Consider the following 23207-nt stretch of genomic DNA (forward strand, 5'->3'; position numbering starts at 1 on the left):
GAATGACATGTTAATATGCAAATGTTTCAATTTATTTATAAAGTCTAAGAATTGCTTATCTTGTTCTTGCTTCTTTAGCCTTTACGCAAAAGGTGGACTTGGTTTTCGAGATTAAATCTTTAAGAAATTTCCCGTAGTTCGAAATTTGTGTAATGGCTTCCATGAATGACATGTTAATATGCAAATGTTTCAATTTATTTATAAAGTCTAAGAATTGCTTATCTTGTTCTTGCTTCTTTAGCCTTTACGCAAAAGGTGGACTTGGTTGATACACTTTCACATTATCCTTTTCCTTTGATCCTGTAGAATTTACTTCCTTGCTCGGTTCACAAACTGGCTCAACATATTCATTATTCAAGACATTAGCATCGATACCCGAGGGAACAACTTTATCAACTACCTTTCCACTTCTTAAAACAATAGCACTTACATTTTCCCTAGGATTCTTTTCTGTATTACTTGGAAGGTTTCCTACTCCACGCGATGAAATAGCATTGGCAAGTTGCCCTACTTGCACCTCCAAGTTATTTATAGATAAAGAATGATTCTTGAAAAGTTTGTCAAACTTAGTCTCTAACCATTTAAAATTATCATCTTGACTGCTCATTTTCTGATTTATTCCATCCAAAAACTTGTCAATTTTACTTGTCAATTGTCCTATTTTATCTTGAGATTGATTAACTTGACTTCCTCTATCTTGATTATCATTGTTTCTCCAAAAAACGTTAGGATAATTACGATATTCAGCATTATAATTATTCAAGTATGGACTGTGAACTTGTCCTTGAACATAGTTCAATTGTTCCTCCATAATCGGATGATTATAATTACACTCTTTTGATACATGTCCATTTTGACCACAATTTTCACAAGAGATGTTGACTTACTCACATTCAAGTTATCAATTTTATATGCTAAAGCAGAAATTTGTGCTTGCATCATAGTTATTGGATCTAACTCATGTACTTTCTTAACTGAATTTTTTGAAGAAGAAGGAGAAGGATCATGATTAAAATTGGAATGACTTACTTGAGCCCTCTCGGTTGGCCGTATGCTATTGTTATTAGCCATTTCCTCCAATAACTCAATTGCATCATTAGTAGTTTTCTTCATTAATGATCCTCCTGCCATAGCATCTATAGTACCTTTTGTAGAAGGATTACCCCCATTGTAAAAGGTTTGAATCAATATATTTTAGGGAAGGCCATGGTGTGGGCAAACTCGTTGAAGTTCTTTATAGCGATCCCACGCCTCATATAGGGATTCATTTTCATGTTGGGTGAATGAGGTTATTTCTTTAATAAGCCTAGCAGTCTTTGCTAATGGAAAGTATTTAGACAAGAAAGTTTGGGCTAGTTTTTCCCAAGTAGTGATAGAATTTGGTGGCAATGAATTCAACCAAGTTTTTGCTTTATCCTTCAAAGTGAAAGTAAAAGATGTAGCTTGATGGCATCCGCTGGCACTAAATTCATTTTAAATGTATCACATATCTCAAGGAAACTGGCTATGTAAGAGTTTGGATCCTCATTTGGTAATCTGTAAAATTGAACACTATTTTGGATCATTTGTAATAAAGCAGGTTTGATTACAAATTAGTTAGCATTTACTAATGGACGTACTACTCCTTTTTGTGAACCATTTAGGTTTGGAGTGACGTAATCCATCAACCTTTGCTGTGGTAGATTTTGCTCAGCCATAATTCCTGAATTTCTTTTTTTCTTTTTCCTTTTCTGTCTTTAAAAAAACTGTTCAATCTCAAGCTGATAATCTTCTAATTTACTGGTCGAAGATCTAGTATTTGGCATATAAGTTATTCAATATGTGCTCCTGCAAAACTTTGAATCAAAAGTAAGTTGGTACCTAATAAAAAAAATGCTATAAATCATACATAAGAATTTTTCGTTAAATGACAACACTGTTCCCCGGCAACGGTGCCAAAAACTTATTGTACCTCTTGATTACCCGCAAGTATACGGATCGCAACATAGTAATAAAGAGATCGAACCCACGAGGAACAGGTTATGTCCACTGTACTACTTATCCTTAACACTTATGTTTAATAAAACATGAAATGATTAAACTGTGATCCTATTTAAAGTTTAATCAAATATACTACTTAATTCTATTGATAAAGATATAGTAGAATACTTAGAAGAATTGATCATGCAATAGATTTTTTTTTTTTATAACAAAACATGTAACATGCAATAAATGATTCTCTAATCACATGTGGTAAAGTATAATTCAACCTCTCGGTATAGAATTACTCTATTATATGTATCTCTACAAAAACAAATGCCTTACTTTGTCAAATATTAATCCTCGTTCTTATTCTTTGATTATTTCAATAAGTTAGACTTAACTTTGACAAACCAAGTTAAAGATTCACATGCAAACCCAACTAACTGAATTTTATCTCTTTGATCTTTACTGAATTATTTCTTTCTGAGAATATAATTAAGTAAACTTGATTAAACAAATACCAAAAGATAACTTAAAGAAACTTTTATTGAATGGAACCAAATAATATTGTTGCTTTGCATTGAAAACGATGAAGAACAACATACAAAAAGTGTTTAATAAAACAAGAGAAAGATATAAGTAATCAAACTCAAGCCTCCGGAAGGCGTCACACCTCGAGAAACTTCTTGATGTTCTTTGCACAAACAATAATAAGTGATTCTCATCAACTTATTTCTAAATGCTACTTTATTACTTTTCTGTTGTATTCTAATACTGCCTCTTCTTCTATTTTTTTTTCCTCTTAATTTGGATTGCAATTTATAGAAGAAGAAGAGGATGTTGGTTATGAAGGTGATTGGCTGGCCAAAGGGTGCTTCAACTGACTTCTGATGGGAGAAATTCTGATCTATTCACGGAGGGACACAACTTTTCTGGTAAAAAGTTGCCAGTTGGAGGCTTCTGGAAAAGCGACTCGCGCTCGCGAGTTTAAAGGTCACGCTCGCGATCTTACTTATGATCTTTCTGCCTCTTCTAGAGTGCTCATCGCGCTCGCGAGTTTAACTTGTGTAATCGTGAGTTTGACCTGGTACTCTTTTGTCGTTTTGTTGTGTTCCTCGCGCTCGCGAAATATAATGTCGCGCTCATAAGTTCTGCCTGATGCTTTCTGGACCTTCTACCATACAGATCGCACCCGTGCATATATAGGTTGCGTTCGCGAATCACCATCTATTCCCTTGTAGCGCGACTTCATTCGCTGTCGCGAATTTTCTTGGCAGAAAACTCCTTTCCCATACTTAGTCAAATTTTTTATCATTTTCTTCTTAAAAACAAGCCTTTTCCAATCCTTTGTTTAAATTCATTCCTAAAACAACTTTAAACCAAAAACAACACAAGAAAACGTAAAACGTATAAAAACAAACACGCAATCATGCAAATCATGCGATTATAAGTTAACAAATTTGCCCGCTTTGCGAGGCTATCAACAACGCTGCAAGAAGAGAGCGAGAACGCGAACAAAGGTGACAAGCAGACATGGCTGATGAAGCAGAACTAGAGGATCTACTAGTGTAAGAAGAACAACAGGTTTTGCAACATCAGCTCAATCAAAATAATCAAAGGCCCAACCTCTTGTTCACACCTTGCAAGATTACACAACTCCTTCTCTTAATGGGGCCACTTCAAGTATCACCATTAAGGTGGCCCAAGATGATGGTTATTATGCTTAATGGATAAGGACCAATTAGGGTTTTAATATATTTCCTCTGCCTTATAAAAGATAAAGGAATCAACAGCTTAGGGTTAAGGAAAGAAAAGAGAGAGTGCGACGGTTACCTCGAACACATATGGTGATAAGTTATTTGAGAGAGCGTAAATAAAAGAAACTCAGTGAACAGAAACTCCCGTAGTTGTTGATAATTCTCTGACCATTAAGAGAAAACTTATGGACAAAAGGCCAGAGTGAAAAAACATAGATCTGCTGTTACGGTAAGAATCGAATTTACGCAACGAGGTAATCCATAACATAGATTTGTTGTTATGGATCAAGGTACGCTTCCAATTATTATATATTTCTGTCAAATAAATTCTATGAACAATAGATCTCGGCTGTATTAAAGATTATTCAACAAGAGAAACATATATAGCTAGATAGTTTTTTATAGATAAGATTAAAGTTTAAAATTAAGTAGATTAAATTTGAATATGTTAAATTGGATTTTCAAATATAAATATAAGACTTTAAAAACTTTTATTATTAATTTTTAAATTTAAAAAGTATCCAATTAAAATATAGAAAAATAAGAAAAAAAACTAAAAAATTTTTTAAATAAGAAAAATATAATAGTGAATAAAGAGAGAGCCTAAAACTTTCTTTTTGTCCCGGCTTTCATTTATATATATAGATATATATAGATTTTTTTACTATTTACAAATTTTTAAATTAAAATTTTAGAAAAAGTTACAGATAAATTACTGGTTAATTTTCATTGCTCTTCTCTGAACTCTCATTGTAAACGTGATGAAACAACTTTTTTTTTTTTTCATTTTCTATCATTTCCAATCTTTGCACGCGTGTTCCCAACTCTTTCAGCATAGATTTTTTTTCGAAAGGCATAGAAATTATAAAATATAGGCTCAATGAATCCAACATTTACGTCCATTATCATTCTATATCGTTTGTAGATAACATATCCTTTCATAGTTAGCTCCATCAATGTATAACTAAAAATTATTCAAGATAACTTGGTCTAATGGTTGAGGCATACTAGATCTCATTCTAATGATCGCAAGATCGAGTCATGAAGTCGGCATCCTGAGGAGAGCTTTAAAGTATAATTGGCCCCGGCCCAAAAGCGATTAGTTTCTAAAGTGCCCAAGGCTTTTCAAATTGCTGGCGGAGCATCAACAACATTGTTGCAGTAAGAAGGTTGAAAATCCTATTCAGAATCATATCCACGGTAGAATAACACTCGTCTAGACTCTAGCCTTAACACTCTTTCCATTACCATGTATGGAAATACAATTCAAACACCTATTTCATCAAGTAATAAATCATTTAATGGTTCCATGTACGTTTGTTCTCTCTATTTTGTGATAACTAGGGGAAAAACCTTCTTTTGCTACTTGAATTTCCCAAGTAAAACAAATTAGGCATCAGAGTTATGGAACCATACCATACATATTTGAAATCTCAATTGTGAGTTTTCAAATCTCAATTCCAATATATATTTGAAATGCAATTAAATATTCTTGCAATATTACTACAACATATAGAATAAAGTTAAAAAAAAAATTAATTTCTTATGAGGTGGACCAACTAGAGCTAAGATAGTTTTCTTCTAAGGCTAGCTCTAGATTTAGCTGGATTTAATGAATTCGGCCAATTTTAATTAGAAATTTTTAGAACGTTATACAAACTTTTTTAATTAGTATTTTTTTTCCACACAAAATGGTATTTTGAATTAATTTTTGCATATTTAATTAAATTTATTTATGCAATTTAATTAGCAAAGACCATTTAAGTTTTAACACTGTTTTGTCCTCAACTGATGGCTCTAGAGTAATTACAAATTTATATATAGAGAGTTTTGATAGTGGTCATTTTGTGCTTTGTTAACATCAACTGTACATAAATGGCAAGATCATTGAATTTGAAGAGATCGCAAATTTGTCTTTACTTATTCCTAAACAAATATTATTTTAAGCAGCTCATCCTCTATATATAAATTCCTTCATCACTTCATCTAAACCATCACAAAAACAAATACAAAACAAAAAAAATTTAAAAAAAAAAAATGAGGCAAATTTCCCTTCTCTTTATCATTTGCTTGCTCTTTCTTGTGCTAAATGGTGCAGAATCCCAGACCTGCAATCCTAGTGGCAAAATTAGAGGTAGAAAGCCTCCTCCAGGACAATGTAACCAAGAACATGACTCTGATTGTTGTGTAAACGGAAAACTTTACACAACCTATAAATGTTCACCACCAATATCCGGTCATACAAAAGCAACACTGACCTTGAACAGTTTTGCAGCCGGTGGTGATGGCGGTGGTCCATCTGAATGTGATAATCACTACCATTCAGATGATGAGTTGGTGGTTGCTCTTTCTACGGGATGGTTTGCTAATAGAAAGAGGTGTTTGAATTATATTACTATATATGGTAATGGAAAAAATGTCAAGGCTAAAGTAGTTGATGAGTGTGATTCTACCATGGGATGTGATTCTGAACATGATTTTCAACCTCCTTGTCCTAACAATATTGTTGATGCTTCACCAGCAGTTTGGAAAGCGTTAGGCATCTCTGATCCTGATAATGTGGGAGAAATGGATATATATTGGTCTGATGCTTAAATTATCTAATATGTGTATATATTTATAATTATCACTTTACTTCCTATGCATTTTACTGTTTTTCAGGTTGATGTATATGTATACATATAAGTGAAGTATTACATGTTAAAATGTTTTACTTAATCTTCTTGTCTATTTTATTACTCTTGCCTAGCTTCTAACCTCCCCGATAGGCTTCCCATTGTTTCCTTCAATAACCTCCATGATAAGTTTCGCATCGCCTACTTGGTAAATTAAATTGTAATAAAAAAAAATAATTGAATTAAAAATTTCACCTAAATTCTTAATATTTATTTCAATAAACTCAACTTAATGAGCAAAATTTATGCACTAAATCAAAAAGGAAAACTCAGCTATATCTATGCCTGAATATCAATCCACAATGAAATTTCTATATGAAAGCAATACAAATATGCTCGACAATATTTCTTCCAAAATATCTCATACAAATAATAAAAAATAGAAAAAAAATTGCATATGTCGTGCAACACAGGGCACGGCTAATATGTGTATGTGTATATGTATATACTAAGTTCAGATAGAGAAAAAGCTACAAAATACAAAATTGATGAGTTCTCTACAAAAATCAACAAAAGCTTGCTACTATTAAAACTGGAGAAGTGCAGAGAAGGAGAATAGGATCTCGGAGATTTGGAGAAGTGCAGCTAAACAATTGAAAGCATTATTAGAACTGCTATTGTTTCAAGAATGCCCATCCGGTGGATTCGAGGGCTTGCATCTTACAAGTGTAGTAAAGCTTGCTAGAAAATCTGCAAACTTTGTTTCCCCTTGACTCCACTAACCATATAAATCGGAGCTGCACAAAAGAGACTGATCATTGCAATCACAAATGATAACAACAAAGATCTTATATATATATATATATATATATATTAACAGATTAAAAGGTTTGGTACAACTGCAAATTTGTGGAAAGGTTTAAGTGTTTTTTTTTTCCTTAATATGGTCACTAAATCTTTTATCATTTTTTTCACCTTAAGTCATCGTAAGCGTAGAGTCATCTCTTCTTTTCCGGCAAAACCAATATTCTTGGCCACACATGATCTCAGATAGATATCTAAAATAATTTGCAACTTTATGTGGGGTTTTGTCTATGCTTTTTTATTACATGTAACTGCTATTTCTAAGATGCAAAATATATCATTTCTACAAAAGATAGAGCCTGATACGAGAAGATTAAAAGCTCTTATGAAGCCTGCTAACAATCATACAAGGCAACCTGAACAACAAAATGCCAAGGTCATACAACTATACATTCACATGCATTTATGGGCACCTAAGTCATGCACACACACAGAAAGATATACCTCTGTTAGCATGTTGTGCTGTCACTAACGAAGCTGTGATATTTTGTTCCTTGCCCTTGATTGGGGAATCCAATAGCAGAAGTAGATGAATTGAATTAGTATCTGGTCAATACATTAAGGTTCTGTAGAAAGAACAATGAAAACAACTGCTATGTGCTTATAGTATTTTTTGTGATAAGCAGAAGTATGAATGAAGTGGTATTGAAAAAGTCATCTATCTCCACTGTAACTCTGGTAGTTCATTCAATAAGACGACCACAAAAGTATATTTTGCAAGGATACAAAGGTATCAAGCAGCACACAACCTGCTGCATCCACCAACCAGGGTAGATTTGGTTTGATTTTTGACCATTTCAAACTGCTGACCAGTATGCTATCCAAAAGCAATCAACAAGGGTAAATAAAATGATTTAAGAGATACAATACAGAATCGATATTTTAACTATATGTAGAAAATGTAGAATACAAACACAATGACATTGGTGGTGGTGATGATGAAAATCATATACACCTTAAAACATATGTGATATTTCCAACCAAAGCAAAGACGAACATCAATGGATTGAGGCCCTGATAATCATAGAAGAAAATTTTTGTGTGAGTCAACATGCTGCCTGACTCCACCCATCCTCACCCCAAAGACATAACACAAGGTAGATGTGCAGTTATCAAAGTAACCTGAGAATATTACAGTTATCAAATTCAACATGCTTACCTCAACATTGCCTCTCTTGATCTGCAAAAAGCAGTAAAGAATCAAAAACTAAGACACTATTGTGGACATCTAACGTATTACAATTATTAGCTAAGAAATATGAATTTAGCTAGTCCCAGAATTTTATCTAAACTTGACCTCAGCAATGATAAGACCTCTGAAATTTTACATGCTGACCATATTTCAAATTTTCCTATAGGGTTTTTATATTTAGCGGTCACCCTATATTTTCTTCTCCCTGCTGCTTTTCCATCTTTTCTCTCATCTATGCAGGTAAAAAACAAGAAACAAAAAATAATAACAATAACTTGGATGGGAAATAGTGGAAAGAGAACGGGAAGTAAGGAGAAATAGTGAATTGTTTTTTTCTCAATCTTTTAGCTGAAAAATTGGAGAGAGAAAAACAAAGGATTCATACAGCCAAGCCCAATTAGTTTAGGACTAAGGCTTGGTGGTGGTGGTTGTTGTTGTAATATTTTAGCTGAAAAGAGAGAGCAAAATGTGATAGGTGTTCCACTAGATACAAATAAAATAAATTTAAAAAAGTTCAATATGATTGTCACGTCATACTTCCAAATTCAATATGAATTTGACAGGATTTTGGTCCTGGTGGTTTTATTGTCACAAAAAAATAAAGGTTTAGTGATTTTTGAGATACTGAAACTATAGTGGCTTCAATGACTATGGAATCTGGGTGAAATTTGCCCTACTAGAAACAAAGATTTTATATGAAAATTAATCTCACGTTAAGGAAAATTTGAGGAAGCCGTCCACCCATGTAAATAGCTGCCATTGCCCAACCAAGGATAGATCCAATTACAATATCAGTTTCATGTAGCATGCCACCATTTACCTGAAATCCCATAGACAATTCATGATTTATGCTCCATTTCCTAGTAGTATTGCTCCTTCAAATAATTAACAAATTTAAAAGAGAATTCACAAAAACCATCTCGTATCCTCATCCATGATTTAAACAACTTAACATATATTCTATACCCATTACTCACCAGCAAACTGAATGAAAAACTCAAAAAAGTTTAAAAAGTTGAAGAGTCCAAATGACAAACTACTAGTCCAAAAGAGTAGTGAGCAAAGGAAAGGAAATTTAAGAATTATTTCTATAGAACAATTAATTTTTACAATTCACTTTTCAGTAAATTTTGCTAACTAGGAGACCTATCATTAAGAAAAATCCTATCAGAGTTTGTTTCCCTTATTAATAAACTTTAATGCAGGTGAAAAGCAACCCAGTGTTTCCATGGCATTAGGCCACTGATGGAAAAATATTTAATTTCCACAAATTGGTTCTGTTTGTTTATCTACATTGCTCGTATCAAAATCAACTTGGCATTACAGTAGGTTCAAGCATGATTTTGTACTGTCACTCAACTGCATTGTTGTTTGCATTCAAATTTGAGCATCAAATCACTTCTTAAGCACCATGCTGTCTTTCATTTGAGATGAGCTATATCATTATCATATTCACAAATTAAAATTAAATCATATATTTAACAGAAAATCCAAACTACCTGTTGCTGCTAGAGGAACAAAATGCAAGTATTAGAAGAAACTTTTTAGTTGGAAAGCTTTGCTTGATGCATGCGTTTTCTTCAGTAAAAAGGAATGTTATCAACACTTGTTATTATTACTGAAAACAAATTGAATAAGTAATTCCTCATGCAAACATAAAGAGAATTTCTGAAGAAGTTCCTCCCAACGAGAAAAAATTCCCAACAAAGAGAACAAGAAATCTAGACCAGGAAAAACCCGAAAAATAAATTTATAAATAACATATAAGAGAACAATAAGTTTCAATATTGAAATAAAGACATTGTAGACTATGAAGATAGTCATTCTAGTCAAAGATGTAATGAGGAGCACTGAGCGTGTGTCAAAGACAATGGAAAATGGCAAAGAAGCAAGATTGATTGTGATAGTATGTATTAAGTCGAAGTCAGGAATAAGTGTGAAGTTTACCTGCGTGCCAGTATTCATTTCAACCATTATAGTAAAAAGCATATTGAAAGATGGAAATTCTGATACCATTTCTTTCTCAAGCAAAGAGGAGACTGTAATCAAAAAATACTTAACATTTCAAAAATTTCTACAACTAAAAATGATGCAGGGAAAGGAAAATTCAGAATTACTATCAGTCTCATTGTCATTTTTACTATTTATGTTTTCTTGTAACAAAAACCTTTAAGATGCCATTTCAGATTTTTCTATGGAATTAAGCTATTGAATGACAATAATACTGTGTTTTTACATATTGGTTCTTTGTTTTTCTTCACTGATTGGTTTGCTGGTTCAGTATTGGGTATTTTTACCATTTCTTTGTTAAAAGAACAAAGCTGCAGATCAGCAAATAATGGAGAATAGCCTTTTCAACATTGATATGCAATTTAATATACAGGAAACTGAAGTTTCAGCTTGAGCTACCTGCAAAAGTTTTCGCCCTAATTGCAACACAAATCCTTGATTTTTGTTTCCATATACTGCAGCAGGCCTGTTGTCGGATGATTCATGAAGACCAAGTATTCCAAGGAATGCCACAACAAAGACCTGACATAAGAAAGTTCCAAGGATTATGCACTGCATATAAAGCATAGAATTGTAATTAAAACATAATGTTATAATTTTATGATGAATATACTAGGCTCACCACACATAACATAGTCTTGGGCTTCAAGTCTGGTGCCGAACGTGTGGAACCATCTGCATCAAGCAAGGGCTCTGCAATTGAATTCCTAATAGGATATGATGTAGGGCTCATTCTTTGTGCCAAAAAGGATCCAACTGTCGGAGTATGACTTCTTGAAAGAGATCTTGCTGACCTGAAACTTCCACAAAAAAAAACATATATTAAACTAAGAAAGAACATTCTTAATATGAACCATGTTCTGGAAATATAAATTTTAATGCCAATATCATAACAGAGCAGTTGATATTATATTGATTTTGAATGAGCTTTTATAGAAACAATGTATAAACAGATATTCAGAACCCAAAACAATATTACTTTTAATATTATAACATAGTTATTGATATTGATCATTTATCCATGTTTGCTTGGTTGATGCTATTTGTCAACAGATCAAAGTTCAAGTTCATAAACACAGATCATATTAATATAGTCAAGAACAGAAATTTACACATAGTATAGATCCCTTCCAGGGGAATTATCATGAGGAATTGCTGGCAGAGGAATAGGTGAACTAGCAACATTTGCTTTGTCGTAAGTTCTTGATCCATTTCTCCAATTGTCAACACAGGCTTGTCCCAAATCAGCGTAGTTAATTCCTTGTCCAAGTTTTACTATCTCTTCAGTCTGATTAAGGTTGGGAGCCTGCATTGAGATTTCAAGTATAAGCATAAAATTATGATGAATAAAACAAGAACCTTAAGAGCAGCATATCGGAATATAACTAGATATGCAGTGACTCATGAGCTACTAGCAGAAAAAAAAAAAAAAAGTGGTTAAATTCAAACGGCACTGCTAAGTACAGGAATGCTACACTTCCTTGTGCCAAAAGAAATCTGACACACTTCATTTGGTATTCTAGTTGTTCAATAATCCGAAGAGGAATGAGATTTTATTTAATCTGGTGAAGTATCCTTGAAGGTCCTTTCTACAATCATAGACATACAGGACATAATAATACATAGGATAAATTTCATTTAGGTATATGCATCAACCTAAGGCAGAAGGATGAGCCTTACTACAACAATAAGGTTGCTGGATCATGACATAGAGGTTATTGGTTGAAACCACACAAGCATCTCCCTCGCAATTGTGAGTTAAAGGCTTTTTGACTGTTCCTAGCGCTCAAAATTGGGGAACTTCATGCATTAAGATGTCTCCAATCAGCCTAAGGCAACAGCTTCAATTAATCCTTTTCAAACTGAGATGCTATTGTGCTAACAGGGTAACAGTGAAGAAATGGGTAAACAAAAACTTCTAACTTTGGATTTGAAAGATTTTATCCTGTTAATTTTCTTGAAGAACTCGCAAAACATTCATATAGCTTAGTCCATGTTCCTCAGATTCATGGTAGGCATCAAATACATATTCATATCCAACAAAAGCACATTCAACTATTTTTCACAATTAATTATCCAAATGTCTGGAAGTTGATATTTATACCCAAGAATCCATGTCAGTCCTAAATATCTGTTACATATCCAATACAGATGTATAGGACCATAGTAAGAGTGAGAACAACAGAGCCTATGAAAATATGTCAAAGCACGTTTAGGTTTGATGGGAGGCATGGTCATTTTTACTTTCTCTTCTTTGCCATATGTATATGTGTTGTCAGGTTAGGAAGATGCCTTATCCTCCATGTAATAATTTCCTCCTTTAAAATAATATTTTTTGTGAATTTTAAGAGATGGCTTAAAATGTTTGAAACCTTTTAAAACTAAATCATCCTATATTACACCACCAACAACAACAACAATAATCGAACTTGAGAGTTTTCAATATCTTGATGAAGGAAAATAATGATAATAACATAATAGTTCTCCATAGGTTAATGAATATTCTAGGATGACTTAGTGAAGGAAAAAGATCTATACAACATCCAAGAAATTCAACAAAACAATTCAAATATACATATATAAAAGGTGCACTTTAAAGGCCAAATGATCTGGGTTGAGCAGTACGATAGTGACCTCCAGCCTTTACAGACTGAGAACTACATCATATCCCTTTCCTTAGAGGCACATCTAATATTTATTGTCTTCTTACGATTAGCATTCCAAAATAAATCTGAAACAACACAACAACAACAACAAAGATAATTGTACCACCAAAAATCTCCTAACCAGAAAAAATAAAGAAAAACAAATCTCAAACTTTTACCATGGTATGGGATCTCAGAAAAGTCACCACTTCAACACTTAAAACAATGAGTTAGAATTTTCTCCATTCAAGGGAGAATAATGCGTTTAAGGAAATAGAACTTATGAATTATTTTGATTTATTGTTAATTTCTTGTTTTGTCAGTTAAATTCCCTGATTTGCACTTAGGATTTTCCCAGTTAAGAAACATATCTATTTAAGAATTTTAACATTAATTAGAATTTTACTCATAGTATCTGTAGATACCCATATAACATATTCATCTTTCTAGATTTGTTATCAAGGATATATCAGTTCATTAGGAATGCATGATAATTTAAGACAAGCTTTCCTCTATATGTGATCTCTTCTTTTCCAGCACTCTCTCTCTCTCTTTCTCTCTCTCTATCTCTCTCTTGAAGATGCACACAGTCTTTTTCTCTCTCAACTCTTCTTATATGTTCGACGTCAAAACCAAAGTTCCCAACCCAATTGAATTTTGTACCAGAATTCAGTTGTAACAGAATTCCCTTGAAACTTGTAGATTTAATGTGGGAAAATATTTTTTCTGTATTTGATTCATCAATAGGGACACATATATATACACATACAAAATACTATAAACCTATTAGGAATCTAACTCCTAATAGAGTTCTATTTACAACTAATCCTTAACACTCCCCCTCAAGTTGGAGCATAGATATTAATCATGCCTAACTTGTTACAAAGATAGTCAACCCGGGGTCCGTTTAGAGCTTTTGTAAAGATATCCCCTAACTGTTCACTTGTTTTAACGTATCCTGTAGAGATAATACCCTGTTGTATCTTTTCACGAATGAAATGACAATCAATCTCGATATGTTTTGTTCGTTCATGGAATACTGGATTTGATGCAATGTGAAGAGCAGCTTGATTATCACACCATAACTTTGCAGGCAAGGATGACTTGAAGCCAATTTCCTCTAACAACTGACGAATCCAAATTAATTCACAAGCAGATTGTGCCATAGCTCGATATTCTGATTCAGCACTCGATCGTGAGACTACATTTTGTTTCTTGCTCCTCCATGATATCAAGTTTCCACCTACAAAGACACAATATCCTGAAGTTGATCTTCTATCAACCTTCGAACCTGCCCAATCCGCATCTGAAAAACATTCAATGTTCAAATGCCTATGATTACTGTAAAGCAGGCCACGACCTGGATTACCTTTCAAGTAGCACAAAATCTGTCCTAAAGCTTCCCAATGGATAACAGTAGGAGAAGACATAAACTGGCTCAAGACGCTCACAGAGTAAGCAATATCTGGACGTGTTACGGTAAGATAATTCAATTTACCCACTAACCTTCTATACATCTCAGGATCATCAAATAGCTCACCACCAATTGAAAGTTGCATATTTGGAGTCATTGGAGCACTGCATGGCTTGGCACCCAACTTTCCAGTTTCCTTCAGTAAGTCAAGGACATACTTCCTTTAAGATAAAAAGATGCCTCTCTTACACCTAGATACTTCAATACCCAAAAAATACTTCAACAATCCTAAGTCTTTTGTCTGGAACTGGGTCTGGAGAAATGATTTGAGTGATGTAATGCCGGCTGAATCACTCCCTGTAATAACAATGTCATCAACATAAACCACAAGTAGAATCAAACCAGTCTTAGTACTTCTGAAAAATACAGAATGATCAGAAGTACTCTTCTACATGCCAAATTGATGTACCACATTGCAAAATCTACCAAACCAAGCTCGAGGACTCTGTTTTAGGCCATAAAGAGATTTTCGAAGTTTACACACTTTACCCGACTCCCCCTGAGCAACAAAGCCTGGTGGTTGCTCCATGTAAACTTCCTCCTGAAGATCCCCATGAAGAAAGGCATTCTTAACGTCCAGTTGATGTAAAGGCCAGCCAAAAGTAGCTGCTAATGAAATAAATAAACGAACAGAAGACAATTTGGCAACAGGAGAAAAAGTATCAGAATAATCAAGGCCATAGATCTGAGAATAGCCCTTTGCAACTAATCGAGCCTTGAGACGAGCAACAGTTCCATCAGGATTCACTTTAACGGTGAAAACCCACTTACAACCAATAGCTTTCTTACCTGCCGGGAGAGGCACAAGATCCCAAGTACCATTAGTATCTAAGGCAGCCATCTCCTCTTTCATTGCTGCACACCAACCAGGATGGGACAAAGCTTGGACAACAGTTTTAGGAATAGAGACAGAGTCTAAGTTACTTACAAAACAACGAGATGAAGAAGAAAGATGATCATAACTAACAAAAGAGGAAATAGGGTAGGTACACTTGCGTTTCCCTTTTCGAAGAGCAATGGGAAGGTCAAGGTCTGACTGGGGAGTGGATGGTACAGGCTCAGGTTGAGTGGAGAGAACCGGATCTTCTGTTGAAACGGCAGGTGGAGGAAGTGAGTCAAGAGGTCCTGGTCTCCTGGAATAAACCTGTTCAAAATGAGGGCGTGTAGATGTTGGTGCAGGAGCGGGAATAGGAGCAGCAGACACTGGAGTAGGAGTAGTAGCAAGGTCAGGAATACGAGCAGGAGCAGGAGAGTTATGAACTTGCTGGATAGCATAGACTAAAAGGTCATCATCCTCCCCCCTCACTCTTATATATAGAAGAAGGGAAAAATGGAGTATTCTCAAAAAATGTGACATCTGCAGAAATAAGATAACGGTCAAGATCGGGAGAGAAACAACGATACCCTTTTTGATGTCGAGAATACCCAAGGAAAACACAACGAAGGGACTTTGGATCTAATTTGGAAACCTGTGGACGAACATCACGAACAAAACAAGTACAACCAAAAATACGAGGTTCAATGGGGAATAGAAGTTTAGAAGGAAACAAGACATTATAAGGAATTGCACCATTAAGCACAGAAGAAGGCATGCGATTAATCAAAAAACATGCAGTAGAGACAGCATCAGCCCAAAAATGTTTAGGGACCTTCATTTGGAATAAAAGTGCCCTAGCAACCTCAAGAAGATGTCGATTCTTTCTTTCTGCAACCCCATTTTGAGAAGGAGTATCAACACAAGATGTTTGATGGAGAATACCATTTTGTGACATATAAGATTGGAAGGAACTAGATAGGTATTCTTTAGCATTATCACTGTGCAATATGCGAACAGAAGTATTAAATTGAGTTTTAATTTCAGCACAAAAAGAACAAAAAATAGAGAATATCTCAGAACGAGTTTTCATTAAAAATAACCAAGTAACACGAGAATAATCATCCACAAAAGTTACAAAATACCGAAAGCCAGTTTTAGAAATAACAGGACATGGACCCCAAACATCAGAATGAACTAACTCAAAAGGGAATGAAACCCGTTTATTGACTCGAGGAACTAAAGGCAAACGATGATGTTTGGCAAATTGACAAGATTCACATTCTAAACTTGATAAAGACTGAAACTGCGGACACAACTTCTTTAAAGTAGACAATGATGGATGACCCAAACGACAATGAACCTCAAGAGGAGATAGAGCACCAGCACAAGCCAGAGATAATGAAACGTGTTCATCCAGAAGATAAAGGCCACCAGATTCACGTCCTCTACCAATAATCCGCTTCGTCAAAAGATCCTGAAACACACAATATGTAGGATAAAATTTGACACAACAATGCAGCATATGAGTAATTTTGCTAACAGATAATAGATTAAACGAAAAACGAGGCAAACAAAAAACAGAAGACAATGGAAGAGATGGAATGGGATTGGCAGTGCCAATACACTTGACAGGAGATGTGGACCCATCAGCTAGAGTAACATGACGATTAAATTATTTAGGTTCTTTTAAGGAGGATAAGAGACTAGGGTTACCTGTCATGTGATCGGTGCAACCAGAATCAATGACCCACTCTGATGAGGTAGACATAAGACAGGAAGGAGGAGTACCTGAGTTGGCAGCAGCAGCAGCAATTGAGGAATCAGTAGACTTAGAGGAATCAGTAGACTTAGAGGAATGGTATCTAGAGAGCTCAGCATACTCCGCAGCAGAAATTGTTATATTGTTGTCAGAAGAAGTAACTGCATTATCTTGATGTGCCATATTTACCCTTGGTGGCTTATTTATTAGTTTCTTGCAATACCGTTTAGTGTGACCAGGTTCATGACAATAATGACAGATAAGAATGCTTGTCTCCCGAGTGATTGGTCCATTACCACGATTATTTCCTCCTCTTCCTCTGTTTACTGGCTATCTAGCTACCTGATTACGACTCACAAGGGCACTATTATCAGAAGGGGAAGGTGTATGAGAACCTTCAGTACGTAGCAATCTAGCAAAAGTCTCCTGAAGAGAGGTAACATCACTGCCTGAAAGAACTTGTGATTTGGCAGTTTCAAAAACTGGAGCAAGACCTGCAAGAAAACTCATCACAGCCATTTGTTCTCGTTGCGTTTGTTGAACCTTAACATCGGGACTAAAAGGCAATAAAACATTAAGTTCCTCGTAAATCTTTTTAAATTCCATGAAATAAGCTGTAAGGGGCATATCTCGCTGGTCAGCCCGATAAAATCCTTTGCAGACCTCATATATACGAGACAGATTACCTTTTCCCGAATACAAGAATTCAAGATATTCCATTAATTCTTTAACAAACTCACAATGATTGATTAATCCAACCACTTCACTGTCAATAGAATTGCGAATCAGTAGGAATAACTTAGCATCTTCCCTAAGCCAACATTGCCTAGTGTCATCAGTTGGTGGATCATCAATTAGATGATCATCTTTTTCAACACTTCGCAAATAAATTCGAATTGTCTTACTCCAATCTAAATAATTAGTTCCTTTCAATTTATGTTCTGTGATCTTATTCATTGCTGGGATCAATTCAGTAATAGTAGTTTTAGAATCTGTAGGTGGAGGATCCATTATTAATAAAAACTAAACCCCTACCAGCAACGCAGAAATAGACACAAAAAAAAATAGTCTTTCAATGCAAACAGGAGCTAAAGGTAACCTGAAACGCTAAATTGACAGAACTGAGTACGCCGCTACCAAAACTTCGCCGGATCGCAAAAACAACCACCTGAGTAGACTGCTGACAGAAAAACGAAGCCAGAACACAATTTCCGATCGCCGGAAACAGCCGGACGCGCTGCCACGCGCCGGCGCGTGGTACTGTAGCAGAATCTTGTATCGGCGCATGAGGCCCACGCGCAGGGAATCCGGTGACCGGATTTTGGGGGATGACCGGTCGGCAACTGGAGCAACTCCTGGAGTGGGCGGTGAGACAAAAAAGTGACCCTAGAATAGTCACCAACACTGACAGCCACCACGCGCAGGAAATCCGGTGACCAGATTTTGAGGGAACGCCGGAATTTTCTATGCAAACGGCAAAAAATCAAGTTTAAAGAGCCACAGGCTCTGATACCATGTAGATTTAATGTGGGAAAATATTTTTTCTGTATTTGATTCATCAATAGGGACACATATAAACCTATTAGGAATCTAACTCCTAATAGAGTTCTATTTACAACTAATCCTTAACAAAACTCAAGTATCAGACACTAGCTCACCACATAGCTTATCATATTGACTAAGCCTGTCTTACAAAATTATTTCTTTAGAATCCACTGGATACATCACAGTATTAGATAATACAAATATTTGTAATTTTGGACAAAAATTCAAAACAAAAGGAGAAGCTCTAAAAGTTTCAGTCTTTCATGGCTTTAGACTTGAGGCTTTGCATTTCCTCACTATATAACTGTGCCTTACAACATTTTGCATCCAAAATCCATCTCCCAAATATAACAGTGTATTTTCTGTCCACAGATTTGATTTTTCACATAAATGCAGGATCATAAATTCAGCATAACCAAATCATACTGTAGAAATATAATAAATACAAAAATTCAATATATTAATGCTTGCCTCTTGGTGCCAGCTATTGCATCTCTTTCGATGATAGACGTGACCATAATATATGGCTTGTGCAGAAAGAATCGTGGTGATAAATGTATACAACTGTATTAACAAAACAACAACAAAGTAGTATAAATGAATAATTCAGGTACACACACACACAAAATATATATATATATATATATATATATATATTCTACTGGAAAACATTAGGCTTTCATAGGCTTTCTTACCAATGCCATGTAGAATTGGGTCGGGAGCTGCAAAAGCAAGAAGAAAATTTCAGTTGATTTATAACAATTCTACTGGGTAAAAGATCCCTAGCAAATAAAAGAGAAAAAAAAAAATAGGTGTCCTTTCTTAAAGTTTGAAACAAATGGAATAACCTATATATTCACTACTAAATTTTATGCAATATTGCTGTTGAGACCTATAAATTAAGATGTTTGCTATCAGAGCTCCATACAATTTGATTTTTCTCACACTAATGACTAATTTGAGGGGCACATTTAATTTCCTGTTAAATTAACCAATCTTCCTACTAAATTAGTCCTTAATGTAACCAAATTGACTTGAACAATGGTTGGATAGTGAACGACTTTGCTTGGAGGACCCAATAGTTGTTTCATTAGATTTTTTTTTTCTTCCCTTTTACATTCTTCAAACAAAAAGCCAAGTTAAATAGGAAAAGGAAATAATAATTCCTTTAACAAGTGGCATTATAACATTTTATGAAAAGCAAACTCTAACTTCTTATTTTCTTCGTCAAAGTAAATTCATATTATGAACTTAAGTTATGTAACAGGTGGCTATATCATGACTATGATGATATCTTGGAGATTATAGAATTTCTTTAATTTGTTTGCAAATTCGATTGTTAAATGTTGACTATGCTTTCTATGTTTTATATTAAATCAATTTTAGTATGGAAATGTAATATGTTGTTTAAGTTCCGACAAGGAAAAGAGAATACAAGATAGATTACAATGAAATTTAGATATCAGAAACACTTACAGTAGCTGGTTCCAGTAAACAGCCAAAGAGATTGAAAAGATCACTGAAAAAGAAAAAGAAAACAAGTTAACAAGGAATTCACAAAAAAGAAACAATAATAATAATAAATTAGAGATTGATCCTCATAAACTCTCTTTCCTTTAAAAATTTCCAATTACCAAAATGAAATAATCATCAGAAAATATTAAACTCAGATGTTGAAGCACTAGAAAACAATGAGTAGATGTAATGAGAGGAAATATCCTAAAGCAATTGAATACTATTTACTTAGCATCTCCAAAGAAGTGTCTTAGTGTGTAATAAGAGTAACTCCAAAGTTTGCCATTGAATAACTTAGTGGTTTTTTTAGGAGCTAAGAAAGGGAGGAGAAAATCTAAGGTAACATAAAAAGTAGTGAGGAAAAACTCAGTTTAAAGATGTAGCCTTAACTCGGCTCCAAGTGGTTTAGGATTAAGGTCGGTCGAGTTGAGTAAAGTTATTAGGTGGATTTGCTTCAAAAACATAGATTGAGATTACTTAAAGTATAGATATTAGATAAAGGAGTTATCAAGATAAGGACCCTAGATTAAAATGCGAATTTGTGCCAATGATAATATATTGTAGAACAATTAATAACAATTCAGTTATTATATTTCAAATATGCATTAAAAACATACGACATACCTCCAAGATCAAAAAGCATGTTTTAAATATGAATTAAGAAAAGAATCAAAGTTCTGTTTTTTTATGGGAAAAAATTATTCATGGAAAATGCTTTTTGCGAAAAATTATTTTTTATGGTCAATTGAAAATCAATTTAGTAAATGTTAAAGTGACAAATAAATTTGCTTTTAGTGAAGAACAGCACAAGATTGACCTGGAAGAACTTGACTGAAGAGGAGATAAGATTACGTAAAAGTGGTAATTGTGGTGGTCATGAACATCTAACAACAACTGGAGATAACAAGCAACAATTGACAGTAGTCTCAAAAACTTACGAACTTTAAAAATTGACATCTCATGTCCTTCAAGATCTCCTTAAGAAAAGAAATTTTGTAGTTTATTATTTTTTTTTTCTTTTTTTTTTTTTTTGTTTTGTATGTGTGGCAAACATCAGAAAACTTGGGAAATATATCTATCAAACAAATGAAGCTTTGGATATAGACTAGCCGTAATCAACTAGTTGGAGTTGGAGCAGTAAGAGATCTTTTAAATTTATTCATTACATCTTTAATCAATATATCAGATCGTATAGCCCAATCATGACTAGCTGTCAACATTCTAAATATATCAAAGGCTTCAAATGATAGCTGAGAAGACAATTATCAAGTTTAATGCAAACCATTAAGTGTGTTTGTTTTCCATTATTATAGCATCTAGTATTGAGAAAAAACAACAAAGCATTTCCTGTTACACAGGGCAGTAAAAAGTTTTGATAACATCTCTAAAACAATTTCCAATTGATTTTCTGCAAAAGCTCTTAAGAGGGTGCACTTTCGAACAGCAATTGAAAAGCAACACCAAGCAGCTTTCTACTAAGATTTAAATGACATATAAAAATTATTCGTTCAAGGATTGAAAATCTTAATCATTGGTGCGAAAAGTTACTGTGACAATTAGAAAAAGCAAGGTTAAATAGATTGAGCTCACCCAATAATCCAAGTGATCAAGAAAGCAATAGAGAGGCCATGAGCAGATTTTTGCTTGTAATTGGTGACAATCTGAGGAATCTCAGCAACACCCCAACTGATAACACTTATGAGACCCAATGTCAATGAAAGGCCATCTTTGAAGCTGCAAAGACAATAACTGATGTAAATCATAGCCCATTGCGAGCAATGCTTTGTTCTTGGGCACATTGGTAGTGCCATTCCTGCAATCTGTAGATTTGAGAAACCCAAATAAAGAAAAGAGAGTGAGAATCAATCGCAGTGCAGCTTTCCATAAAATAACATATCTTTGTGCACAATAAGACAGAAAAAAACCATCTTTTACATGCCAAAAGTGGAACTTTTACACGACAAAATGTAAAAGAACAACAAAAGCGAAAAGGCCAGAACCGAAAACGGATGGCCATTCCTTTACAGAAATAATAAACTAATAATAAAAAATAATTGTCGTGACATGAAGGAAAGGAATACGCAATGCATGATTGGACTGGACTAGGTAATTACCTTACTGATGCGAATGAAGGAGAGGATTAAGAGCAGAGAAGAGCTTCAAAACCGCATCAGTTTATTTAATCTCGATCGGGCGAGAGAGAGGGAAGCTTTTGCAGAAGCGCTGTGGTGCAATGGTTTTACGAGTTAAAACGTTAATGTTCCAAATTGGGTTTAATTTAATATATAGTATATAATATTGATAATTAATAATTTTTGAAATTTGATTTAATTTAATCCAATTAAAACATTAACCTTTTTTTTTTAAAAAAAAATGAATTGTTTGAATTATAAACTCTAAAATCAAATTAAGTTTATTTGAATTGAACACGTTGTCATATATAATCTCCAGCTACTCCAATTGACAAAAGTAATTAGCGAATGCCATTGTGACTCTGCAAAAGCAAAATCAACTTATGAACTCCACTTTTGTTAGGTGTTTGTTACCAAATCGCAACACATAGACTAATGAGAGACAGAAAGATCCTATATATTCAGCAATCGAGAAGAAGAGTGGAAGACGATGGGTCATCTCCTTCACATAAAGGTTTCTACTGTTCCTTCTTTCAAATCATTTTCCAGTTTTTGGGTTAAATTTCAAATCATTTATGTATTAGTTTTTCTTATTGAGGTTGTAAATTGATTTCAATTTTATTTGATAGTATAATTTTGTCTTGGTTTGTATTTTGACAGCATTATCATCTTCCTTGGGATGTTATACACTATGTCCATTGCATGATTCTGTTTCTTTGTGAATTAATAGACTTCGTATGCACATAATATTTAATAAAAATTGCATGTAATTTTTATTTATAATTAATAGACTTTTGATGCTCATTTGAGAAAATTCACCTCTGACTTGTTAATGATGGTTACAAATGCATGTAAATTATTATTATTATTATTTGCAATATTACCTTATTCCAGTGAAGTCACATCAGTTTTGTAATAAT

At 34.1% G+C, this 23207-nt stretch overlaps 2 protein-coding genes and 1 non-coding gene across 7 annotated transcripts; 2 read left to right on the forward strand and 1 right to left on the reverse strand.

Moving 5' to 3' along the window:
- The first annotated feature begins 1201 nt into the window (after window positions 1–1201).
- Window positions 1202–1308, forward strand: LOC149498342 (small nucleolar RNA R71). Its single transcript, XR_016319840.1, has one exon. It is a non-coding gene; the product is annotated as a small nucleolar RNA R71 (small nucleolar RNA).
- A 4323-nt stretch (window positions 1309–5631) lies between these two features.
- On the forward strand, window positions 5632–6343 carry LOC149498343 (kiwellin-1-like). The gene has a single exon (XM_089718243.1). It carries the CDS (start codon window positions 5757–5759, stop codon window positions 6312–6314), a length of 558 nt encoding a protein of 185 aa, XP_089574369.1. The 5' UTR covers window positions 5632–5756; the 3' UTR covers window positions 6315–6343.
- Window positions 6344–6657: 314 nt separating this feature from the next.
- Window positions 6658–22427, reverse strand: LOC149498344 (PQ-loop repeat family protein / transmembrane family protein). Of its 5 annotated transcripts, none has more exons than XM_089718125.1 (14): window positions 22270–22427; window positions 21746–21975; window positions 20117–20159; window positions 19336–19362; window positions 19112–19204; window positions 11513–11706; window positions 11023–11194; window positions 10800–10922; window positions 9103–9210; window positions 8358–8378; window positions 8154–8212; window positions 7925–8015; window positions 7643–7744; window positions 6658–7131 (listed from the first exon to the last, which is right to left on the reverse strand). In XM_089718125.1, exons 2-13 carry the CDS (start codon window positions 21964–21966, stop codon window positions 7667–7669), a joined length of 1230 nt encoding a protein of 409 aa, XP_089574251.1. In that variant the 5' UTR covers window positions 21967–21975; window positions 22270–22427; the 3' UTR covers window positions 6658–7131; window positions 7643–7666. The 5 variants fall into 5 exon arrangements, with proteins under 5 accessions (XP_089574251.1, XP_089574249.1, XP_089574250.1 ...); XM_089718123.1 differs by having other exon boundaries at window positions 11023–11200; XM_089718124.1 differs by lacking the exon at window positions 22270–22427 and adding an exon at window positions 22091–22114 and having other exon boundaries at window positions 11023–11200.
- Between the last annotated feature and the right edge of the window lie 780 nt (window positions 22428–23207).

This window comes from Jatropha curcas, chromosome 2, assembly GCF_041381405.1.
Source record: "Jatropha curcas cultivar XTBG-Jc1 chromosome 2, XTBG_Jcur_1.0, whole genome shotgun sequence".
Lineage (NCBI taxonomy): Eukaryota > Viridiplantae > Streptophyta > Magnoliopsida > Malpighiales > Euphorbiaceae > Jatropha > Jatropha curcas.